General features: G+C 39.6%; 1 protein-coding gene and 1 pseudogene across 1 annotated transcript; both read right to left on the bottom strand.

The window, feature by feature from the left end:
* Positions 1 to 955: 955 nt before the first annotated feature.
* On the bottom strand, positions 956 to 1,726 carry LOC130136615 (uncharacterized). Its single transcript, XM_056306721.1, has one exon. The coding sequence runs from the start codon at positions 1,724 to 1,726 to the stop codon at positions 956 to 958; it is 771 nt and encodes a 256-aa protein (XP_056162696.1).
* Positions 1,727 to 7,749: 6,023 nt separating this feature from the next.
* On the bottom strand, positions 7,750 to 8,800 carry LOC130136614 (pentatricopeptide repeat-containing protein At5g44230-like; annotated as a pseudogene).
* Between the last annotated feature and the right edge of the window lie 2,962 nt (positions 8,801 to 11,762).

Raw genomic sequence — 11,762 nt, 5'->3', positions numbered from 1 at the left:
TTGTTAGTGGATACTATGTTGGCTTCATTTTGTCATTTTGGTACTGCTCATCTGATGGCTGATGTTGCTCCAAATATGTAAGACTCGTTCTTTGACATTTTGTACGCTTTGATGTTTGTATGTCTTGGTAATGTACATGCACAAAAATTGCTAAAATATACATGACTACCCCAAAAACTATTAAATCAACCTTAGTTGACCTGCCTCATATAAGCTTTCAGGTGATGAAGACTTCTTATTCAACTACATAAGATGAGTATGAAGTCCAGATGGTGAGAAGGGTACAAAGTTTGGTTTCTAAACTTTTGGTAAATGGGATTAATCATGACTTACTTACATTCTAAACCTGCCAAGTGACACAGAGAGACCTACTGCTTGCTTTGTGCATGCCATTGGCAAAACTTGTCTGCAAACTTGTCTAACAGCATGTTGTTGGATCTGAATTTTGTGGACGGTGGCCTGGAAAAAGAGCCGTCTAAATCTAGTGAACCAGTGATTGTTAGCTTGTGTGAGGAGCGAGAGTTTCTTCTTGACAGTATAGTACATAGTACTGGTTGGCTATGAGTTTTCGAGGTGCTCCAATTTGTGGATGTGTTCGAAATTGTTCGCTCACAATTGTTGAATCGCAATCTTTGTTAATCTGAGTTACGCATTTAACAAAGCGTCGGCCACACACACTTAGAGAATAAGTAGAACGTCAAGCAATTTCATCTTGATTTTTTAACTTTCCTATATCTGCTGCTTCACAAATACACTGTGCATTGCATTATAATTCTAACTGTTCATCAACCATGTGCACAACAATTCCACATAAGCTCCGACACTACATTCATTTGACAATAGACTAAGTAGAAATGATCACTAAATCATAGATCACTAAAGAAGAAAAAAGACCATTATGGCCAAGAACCTAGCAAGCTTCTAAGCAGTGGGGATCGCGGATGGATGGATTCAGTCAGTAGGAACACGAGGGAAGATTGTCGACCGCAGGGTGATCTTCAGTTGCTATATCAGCGCCCGTGACCAAGCTTCCCTCAGTCGTGGAGTTCGCAAAGGCGATCCTGAGGTCGTCGCAACGCACTTCGATGTGCCCAATGTCCTTCTTCTTCGCCCACGAGGCATACGCGTACGCGCCCCGCATCCTCAGCCCCAGCCCAACGACCACCGTCCCGACCGACCTCCGCTCTCGGTCCATGTCCTCGGCCACCGCCGCCTCCTCGGGCCTCCCCATCGTCATCCTCGCCTTGACCACGGTCCTGTCGGTTCTCCGCAGCATGAAGGGCTTCGCCGGTGCCACCGCCAACCGTTGCGCCGCGTCCCAGTGATAGTAGAGGAAGCATTCCACTTCGGTGAAGAAGAGCCTCCCGAAGATCCATGATCTCTCCACCAAGAGGTCGGCATTCCAAGTGGCGCCGGTGGGTGCGGCGACTGTGAGGTTGGACACGATCAGGCCGGCCACCTTCACCGTCAGATAACTGGCCGGGACAACGCAAAACAAGGAGATGGAACCAAAAACCAGTACGATACAGACCTCCAAGAAAACAATCAGGCAAAGGTAAAGGAATTTGTCCTTCTTGTAAAACGGCCGAGGTCCCCTCGGCGGAGGCTGAGGACCGGCTTGGCTGGCGGCGACCGCCGTCGCTGGGGCGGGACGCGGCGGAGGCTGAGGACCGGAGCGACCGGCGGGCGGCTTCGCTGGGGCGGGACGCGGCGGAGGAGACGCCATGGGGAGGAGGATTCTCGCTACCTTAGGGCTTCGGGAGTGTGAACTGTGAAGAAAGGGAGAGACGTTGATTGGACAAGGGGATAAATCCCACGGCAGTTACGACACCGTTAAGAATAACGGTGCCTTTTTTAACCGCAACGGTCCCGTTTCCTCTTATCAGCCCTAAATTACTGGAAAAAAGTTGTAAAACCAATTTCATCCTCTATTATTATCCTTTAATCTGTGCGAAAATTCAAAACTGCTTTTTTTTTAATAAAAAAAATGGGGGTCTGTTTGTAGCAATTATGTTGCAAATACGTGGCGGTGATGATTTATTTGTAGACATGGTTGCAGGATTGTAATTTGTTTTTACTTCTGGTGTTGCCAAATAAAATTTGGACTTATTACATTACGTGCATGGTATAAGTACAACAAACTTAGGGACCTGAAATGTCGATTTTCGAATGTCATGGGTTCTCTACAAAATTAACCGAGATTTAACACGGTGTAACTGTGGACACAATTTCCTCCGTATTGAAAATTTGAAATAACCCGTATTTTTGTTTGGCCTTGCTAGTAAAAAGTCCTAAGTCCATGCATATTTTAGACGGTCAATATTGGTCCAAAATTAAAAAATTAATATCACGTAGTCAAACGTTAGAAATTTACATATTGTAAATAAAGATATTCACATTTTAGAAAGTTTTGCACTTACACCATAAAATTGAAAATTCTTCGTATACTGTCATAACCGTAATATTAAAAAAATTTTCATTGTTGCACTTTGTTACAATAAAACTTTGTCAAACGTCGTCACAAAATACTCGAAAGTTTTGAAAATGTTGAAATATCAAATACTACAGCGTACAATTGGTCCATTTATGACATCTTGACTTTTATTTATCACCAAAATATTTGGAAATTTTCAAAAATATTCAACATCAAATACTGAATTGTACAACTGATTTATTTTTAAAACTTAGAGAAAACGTCTAAGTAATAAGTCTTTACTATAAATAGAAAATTTTTTATCCCAAATGAGTATATATCTTATTATTAGTAGTAGTAGTATTTCACATTTTCTTGACATTGTTTCTCAAATTGCGTCTGAAATTAAAGGACAATTTTGCAGGAACTTTGGACGACGGGACCCACCTATGTGTGCTTGCAATGTCCAAGCCACGCATGCAAAATTGCTGAGACATTTACATTCTCCATGGAAATCGGAAGGTTTTTAGATGTCTTGTTTGGCAGTTGCATTAAGGGTATATCAAATGAGATGTTCATCGATTACGAGGGTCATTAAGAGTATATCGCGTCTTTAAATTTTGAAAATAAAATATATTAACTTGTTAGTTAGATTGACTACAATAATTAATTAAAGATAGTTTCTTTTTTTTTATTTAGCCAATAAGTGATTTATCAAACACTTTACATCGAAATTGAAACTCATTAGCAGAAAACTCAATTTTACAGATGAAATGTGTAAATTGATTTATAATTAGATGATACGTATATTTTCGGTATTTAGTTTTAAAAAATTATCAAAAAAATTCAAAAAATCCAAAAAAATTGAAAAATTCTAGAAAAATTCATCACAATTTCCAAAAATTAAAAAAAATTCAGATTTCGGGAAAATAGGAAATTTGTTGAATTTTTTTCAAAAAAAATCAAAAAATCAAAAATTTCAAAACTTCATAAAATGACTTAAAATACCTGTGGCCATCCACTTTTAGTGAAATTTAAATTTTTTTAGGTGCCCAAAAAAATTCAAAAACTCAAAAATTTCAAAACTTCACAGAATGGTTAGGGTGCGTTTGGTACAGCATTTGGAATGCTACTTTGGGAATGCAAATGCCTTTGGGTGGAAGCCCTTTAGGAAAAATGCAAATGGCGTTTGGTAAAAACTCATTTGCAAAGCTATTTTGACCCAAGTGGTGTTTGGTTAATTTTTTTACAAATGGGCTTTGAGGGGTTTTTTTAAAAAAGGCAAAAATACCCTTCGCCGGCTCCGGCGAAGGGCTACTGGCTCCGGCGAAGGGCTACGGCCGCGGCGAGCGAGACTGGGCGCCGGCGCCGCCGCGCCGTCAGCCGAGCGACCCCGGCGAGGGACGCCGACCTCGGGCGACGAGGCCCGAGGTCGCGCGACCTCGGCGACGAGGCCCGAGGTCGCGCGACCTCGGACCGACGGCCGCTGGGTCGCGCGACCCAGCCGACGGCCGCCCGGGTCGCGCGACCCCAAGCCGACGGCCACTGGGTCGCGCGACCCGGCGACGGTCAGCCGAGGTCGCGCGACCCCGGGCGACGGCCGCCTGGGTCGCGCGACCCCGTGGCGACGGCAGCCCTTGGGTCGCGCGACCCCAGTCGACGGCGCTGAGGTCGCGGACCCAGCGGCCGCACTGCGGCGGTCGCCCGACCCCGAGCGACCGCGCTGGGCGATCGCCGACCCGGCGGCCGTCGCTGGGTCGGCGACCTCGCCGACCTTCGCCGTGCCGCCCTTTGCCCTCGCCGGAGTCCCTTTGGTGAAGAAGATGAACAAGAACGAGAGGGCAAAGCCGGAATATTGAAATTTGAGTGAGGGTAATTTGGGAAGTATAAAAATGATTTTGGCATTTGATTCAAGGGAAAGTCCAAAGCTAGTCCCGATCGAAGATTGGGCTTTCAAAGATTGAAAATGCTAGTTTTGAGCATTTTCAATGCTCACGTTAACCGTTTGGTGTCAAGATTTTGGGAAGGGGCTTTCGGGGCTGAAAGCCCCTTCCCAATGCTGAACCAAACGCAGCCTTAGAATACCTGTGGCCACCCACTTTGAGTGAAATTTTAATTTTTGGAGGTGAAAAAAAAAGCAAAAATCAAAAATTTCAAAACTTCACAGAATGACTTAAAATGCCTCTAGCCACCCACTTTAAGTGAAATTTGATTTTTTTTAGGTGCCCAAATGGTATTTTTTATTTATTTTTTTTTTTCATTATTTTTCGGCACCTAAAGAAAATTAAATTTCACTCAAAGTGGATGGCCACATGTATTCTAAGCCATTCTACGAAGTTTTGAAATTTTTTATTTTTTGCTTTTTTTTTTTTATTTTTTTGGCACCTAAAAAAAATAAAATTTCGCTCAAAGCGGGTGGCCACAAGTATTCTAAGCCATTCTGTGAAGTTTTGAAATTTTTGCTTTTTTGCTTATTTTTATTTTTTTTCGGCACCTAAAAAAAATAAAATTTCTCTCAAAATGGGTGGCCACAGGTATTCTAAGCCATTCTGTGAAGTTTTAAAATTTTTTATTTTTTATTTTTTTCGGCACATAAAAAAATTTAAATTTGGCTCAAAGTGGACGGCCACAGGTATTCTAAGCCATTCTGTGAAGTTTTGAAATTTTTTATTTTCTGTTTTTTTTAATTTTTTTCGGGACCTAAAAAAATATAAATTTCGCTCAAAGTAGGTGGCCGTAGGTATTCTAAGCCATTATGTGAAGTTTTTAAATTTTAGATTTTTTGATTATATTTTATTTTTTTTGGCATCTAAAAAAATTAAATTTCGCTCAAAGTGGGTGGCCATAGGTATTAAGCCATTTTGTGAAATTTTGAAATTTTTTATTTTTTGATTATTTTTTATTTTTTTGGCATCTAAAAAAAATTAAATTTCCCTCAAAGTGGGTGGCCACAGGTATTTTAAGCCATTCTGTGAAGTTTTGAAATTTTTTATTTTTTGCTTTTTTAAATGTTTTTTCGGTACCTAAAAAAGATTAAATTTCGCTCAAAGTGGGTGGCCACAGGTATTCTAAGACATTCTGTGAAGTTTTTAATTTTTAGATTTTTTGATTATTTTTTATATTTTTGGCATCAAAAAAAAATTAAATTTCGCTCAAAGTGGGTGGCCATAGGTATTCTAAGCCATTTTGTGAAATTTTTTATTTTTTGATTATTTTTTATTTTTTTTGGCATCTAAAAAAAATTAAATTTCGCTCAAAATGGGTGGCCACAGGTATTTTAAGCCATTCTGTGAAGTTTTGAAATTTTTTATTTCTGCTTTTTTAATTTTTTTCGGCACCTAAAAAAAATTAAATTTCGCTCAAAGTGGGTGGCCACAACTATTCTAAGTCATTCTGTGAAGTTTTGAAATTTTTTATTTTTTTATTTTTTTCGGCACCTAAAAAAATTTAAATTTCGCTCAAAGTGGATGGCCATAGGTATTCTAAGCCATTCTGTGAAATTTTGAAATGTTTTATTTTTTGCTTTTTTTTGACACCTAAAAAAATTAAATTTCGCTCAAATTAGGTGGCCACAGGTATTCTAAGACATTCTGTGAAGTTTTTTAATTTTAGATTTTTTGATTATTTTTTATTTTTTTGGCATCTAAAAAAATTAAATTTCACTCAAAGTGGGTGGCCATAGGTATTCTAAGCCATTTTGTGAAATTTTTTATTTTTTTGTTTTTTCATTATTTTTTTTTTTTTGCATCTAAAAAAAATTAAATTTCACTCAAAGTGGGTGGCCATAGGTATTCTAAGCCATTTTGTGAAATTTTGAAATTTTTTATTTTTTATTTTTTTATTTTTTTCGGCACCTAAAAAAATTTAAATTTCGCTCAAAGTGGGTAGCCACAGATTCTAAACCATTCTGTGAAGTTTTGAAATTTTTTATTTTTTGCTTTTTTTTCCCACCTCAAATATCGTAACTTCCAGATGAACATGTGTTTTGAAGAAAAAGTTCTCTCAGAAATAATTCTCATTTTTAGTTTAGAAATAGAAAACCTACTTTTTTTTTATTCTAATTTCTGGTTCAGAATTGGTTCTGGAACAAAAAGTTGTCCCAGAAATAGAAAAATGATATTGTGTTACCAAACAGGTTTCTGTTCCAAAATTGTTTCTGGAACAGAAAACTAGTTCTGGACAAAACTAGAATGGTTATCATGCGCTACCTAACACAAATGGTCCACAAATTTTGGCTCAATATGTATTTTAGTCTCTGAATTTTAATTTGTTCAATTTAGTTCTCAAATTTTAATCCAACATGTAATGTCGTTGCTGAACTTTTAATTTGTTCAATTGAATTCTTGAATTTTTTGTACATCTTCAATTTATTCCTTGTACAACACCGAGCATTTTCATATAGTCTAAGGGACTAAATTCAACTTGTATCAACAGTTAAAGATCATATTGAACAAATTAAAAGTTCAGAGATGACATTGCACATTAGACCAAAGTTCGAAGACCACATTAAATAAATTAAAATTTTAGATATTACATTACACATTTGACCAAAATTCAGGGACCATTTGTGTCATTAACGCTAAGAATTTCAATTTAAGGAATTGCTATAGCGAAGCTAATTGCCGGACTCACATGTAGAAGTTGGTTACCATGCAAACTTATGTGATTTTTTTGTCATCGTTTTCTTATTCTCTCTTTATTTTCTTTACTTTCCCAGGGGTGCATTTATGATTGAAGTTTCTCATTTTTTTTTCCTTTGTTCTCTTAATGCGATTATGTTTACTTTCTGATTGTCTACCTTGTAATAGGGGCTAGGTTATGATAAAATTGTATAATATTTACGATTTCTTTTAGCTCGCTTTAATGATATCTATGTGTATAATTTACCTTATAACGTGAAAAAGATTTCTGTCATATTAACAAGAGGTTAGCATTTCTCTTTTTCATCACTCAGTAATGCTGTTTGCTTTTACCATGAAATTCATCCATCCATTCAGTTTCTAAGTACCCAAAGATAACCTTGCATACGCGTGTGAACTAGTAGGATGAGGAATAAAAGAGCTGGCAATTTCCTACACAATTTAACACGTTTATACGTGATTATATGGCGAATTCGAGAGTGACACGAATTGACACAAACTTAATATACATAGGTTTTATATCATAATTAACAAAGTATGTGTTTTCTAATGACGCAATAGCAAAACCCCGTTATAACACGCTGTCGAGACGTCTTCTTCACGCCTTTACCTTCAAGCTCGTCCGCGGGTTCCTTCGCCGAGAGGTTGCCACGTCAGACAAGCTCTCGCCAAGGCCCCAGCCACTCCAACGTCGAGCATCACGTCGCCTCTGACGGCCCGCCACTCCAACCATTACCGGATTATTTCCGGCGACATGAAGAAACAAATGCCATCCCAGCAAAGCAATCACACACATGCGTATGAAAGCGAGGTAAAGGACTGACCGTGGCGGCCTCTAACGGCGGCCACCTCTCCAGAGAGGGGAAATGGATTTTCCAGAGAGGACACGTTCGTCCATAGCCGATCCCATAACAACATTCTCAGTCGGCCCAAGTCCAGATTTTTCGGCAACATCCCGAACCCATTTAGCATGTTTAGCCGTACCCAGCTGAGCACAAGCCGAGATAACACTGGACAATGTAATCTCATCCGTCTCAACTCTAACATCCTTCATTCTCTTGAAAAAACTGCAATGCCTCCCTCGGTTTGACATTCTGTGCAAACCCGGTAACCATTGCAGTCCAAGCCACCATATCCTTCACCGGTAACCCATCAAACAAATCGCCGGTCTTCGTGTATGCCACTATCAACGTCATCCAGGAAATAACATCTCTGTGCAGCATTTCGTCAAACTCCTTACGCCCACTACCTAAATCGCCGTAAACGTGAAAGACACGGGGTCAACGCCCTCCTTCCTCATGCTCGTATACAACCCGATGAACTCCCCGAACGGCCCCTGAGCCAAGTACCCACGAATGAGGGCGGTGTAGAGAAACGGGTTCGGGCACTCGACCTGCCGGAAGACGAGGCGCTGGTACGAGTCCATGGGGACGCCGAGCTCGGTGAAAGCGTGGACGAGCTTCGGGAGGACGTAGCAGCACTAGTCGAGGCCCTGGCGGTAGAGATGGGCGTGGACCTGCTTGAGCCGGGGGAGACCGTGGCAGCCAACGAGGAGCGAGAGACGAGGCGGGACTCGAGTTGCTCTCTGTCCTCGAAGAAAGGGAAGGAGTTCCCATACGGCCGGCGGAGGTGTCTGTGCGCGGCGTACGGAGAGAGCTACCTGGGAATGCACTGGAGGGATGAATTCAAAATTTGTATTCTCTGTCGCCAGCTCATTACGTCCTTTTGTCCAGCCGTTATTCCCCATTTTTGTCCCTTCTCTCCCTTGTCTGTTCTGTCTTTTTGTCTTCTCTGCTCTTTGTCCCGCTCACAAACGACGCTAAAGAAGCGAGGGTGAGAGGAGAGGAATGAGTGAAAGGCCAGGCTGGGCTTGTTGAGTCCTCAAGCTGCTTCATGGGCCTTTAAATTGAAATGTCTAAAATAGAAGTCCAGAGTCATGAGTTTATGGGCTTTGAAAACTGTGGTAGAGGTATGGGCTGGGCCCAAACTAAAATAAAAGGAAGGAAAAATAAAAGATCCAAGTTCAAACGGGCCGGCTGGAACCGGCCCGGTTCTAATTAGAGACGTCAGTGGGGTCAAGTCAGGTCTAGTTTTCATAATACCCGACCCGACCCGAAAATATTGAACATGTGTGCTTAGCCCAACCCGAGACAAAACCCGAACACGATATAGCCACACGATCGGGCCAGGCCGGGTCGGGTCGGGTTCCGTGTTTCAAACAAAACATTAGAAGTCATAGAATCACATCAATTCCTCATGACTCAAGTCTCCTTATAGATGTTTGGACGCATCTTGCAACTTCAACAAGAAGGATTAATTTGCATCCAGTGAACCGAGACATTAGTACAAGATGCATCTTGCAACTTCCGCATTTAACATACATTTCCACAAGAGCTTTATCGACAATTGGTCAAAATCCAAACCGCGCTTTGTAATCTGGCTATGGAACTGTTAACCATGTTGGAGACTTTCTAGATTCAGTGAAACTGGCGAAATCCAATCGTACCAAATCCCTTGCCAGATTTAGTGAATAGAAATTTTCCATGGCAAAGGCAGGTGATAAAGACCCATAAAAAAAAACTTTCTAGATTCAGTGAAACTGGTGAAATCCAAGTGTACCAAATCCCTTGCCAGATTTAGTGAATAGAAATTTTCCATGGCAAAGGCACGCAGGTGATAAAGACCCATAAAGAAAAAAGTATTAAATGTGGAAGGAGATGAATCGTTCCATGAGAGAGAGAGTGTATTGTGAATTAATACTTAAGGTTGCAAGTCAATTTTGGTAAAGTAATGTGTTTCGGTTCGGTTCGTGTTATGACCCGAACCAAACCGAAACATATCACAATACCCATTTTATTATTGTGTACCCGAACATAATAAGACCCAAACCTAAAATACCATAAAATTTCGGGCTAGTTCAGGTCGGTTCGTGTTTCGGTTTGGGTATAGTGTTTGGTCTTGACACCCCTAATTCTAATAATTTTATCTTATTATCTCTCCTTCTTACATTACTTTGGCCCATTTGCATTTTAAGCACCGATTTATCGAATTGGCAAAAATCAGATGTCAACGTGACCTTGAAAGCCAGCTTGTCAATTTTTTCAATAGAAAGTACATATTTGGCAATGTCTAGATTGAGCAAAAGGAGAAAAAAAATTGTAACCAAGTCGTTTTCAACCAAGTTTCGTCAAATTTATTTGACGTGGCAGTTCAATCACAGCTGATCGTCTTATGTGTAACGGCAATAATGTGACGTGGACTGAGGTTAGATGAGACGACTCTATTTTGTTGATATAAATTGTGTCTTTGCTTGGTCGAGTGGCTAAAGCCCCAAATCACCAAATCTTTAGCTCGAACGCTTGACTTAAACATAATCGAGAATCCAAGACTGAATCTACCAATAGCAAAGCCGCGACACCCACAATTGCAAAAGCAACATCACCCTTCTGAAACAAGACCACCACACAAATGAAGTACACAAAAACAAACTCACCAACGAAACATAGCAATTTCAACAGCAAAAGTGAAAATTGCCAACGGACCCCCATTTTTTCCTCGACAATAATCAACTTTGTTTACCATCAATCATTGGTTTATTTCCACGTTGTAGCAAAGATATCTTGTCAAACTATTACATGTTCTGGCCCGGGCAACGTGCATTGCTTTTTTACATAAATGGTTCAATTATGGGATTGTGGTAATAATGCATGGCTGCTTTTCTTGGAAACTAATTACTTTATTGAGGATATCATAAAAAACGAAAGTATAGGCTAAGAGCTCTGAATGTTATTTGTCAAATCATTCCCTACTTAAGTTACCCGGTAAGTTTTCCTATTTACCATATAGAGACTTCATTCATGTCATAAATTATACATTGATGTTGATATTCTTCTTCTAATGCCATAATCAATTGGAAACTTCTATCTTTATTTGCTTAAAATTTCAGAGTACCATAAAGTTCCAAAATAAAAAATAAAGAAAACACTCAATAAAATGTAGAATGGCCATACACACACGTGTGTGTGTGAATAATTTTTTATAATGTTCTGCCGATTTACATATTAGACTTGGCATAACTTAGACCCTTATATCTAATTAATGTTGACCGTTAAAAGTCTTGATATTTCACGTATTCTCTCTCCAATTTTAACGTTTTTTTTTACAGAAAACTCCTCATATCATATCATAAAAAAAAAAACTCAGTTTGTAAGAAAATTTTGAAATTGTTTATTATTTTTGCACAATTGTAAGATTAGAATGTTAAATTACTCCCTAATCTGCATAAATGTTATGGATATTTCTAAAGGTTATGACTACTTTCTAACAAAAAAAAATGTATGAATAAACAAAAACATCGGAACCGAATGTTCTCACGTTCTCGTCTTTTAACAACATTTTTCCAAATTTAGGAACTGCGGAAATGTTTTAGATAAAACCACGGAATTCTATTAACCAAATTGATATGCGATCTGACTTAAATTTTCATGCAAGTATTTCTAGTTCTCGTGGTGCGGATTAATATGGTTTTTCAATAAGACCCTCCTAGCATGCATGCCAAGCCTCGGCTGATTTTGATTTTGAAGGTGTCAAGTCCGATAGCCCTGTCAATAGCCCAGCCTAGCCCCTCCCTCCTTTTCAACCGTAATGGCACGGAAACCATACCACACTCGGGCATGATTGCTTGCCACCTTTGGATCACCTTAAGCAAA

This window comes from Syzygium oleosum, unplaced genomic scaffold, assembly GCF_021117445.2.
Source record: "Syzygium oleosum isolate NSW1041296 unplaced genomic scaffold, Sole_v2.1 Sole_v2.47, whole genome shotgun sequence".
NCBI classification, from domain to species: domain Eukaryota; kingdom Viridiplantae; phylum Streptophyta; class Magnoliopsida; order Myrtales; family Myrtaceae; genus Syzygium; species Syzygium oleosum.
This window is presented reverse-complemented; position numbering and strand designations above follow the sequence as displayed.

Coding starts and splice junctions, on each gene's coding strand:
- LOC130136615 (XM_056306721.1), bottom strand. CDS start 1,726: ATGGCGTCTCCTCCGCCGCGTCCCGCCCCAGCGAAGCCGCCCGCCGGT.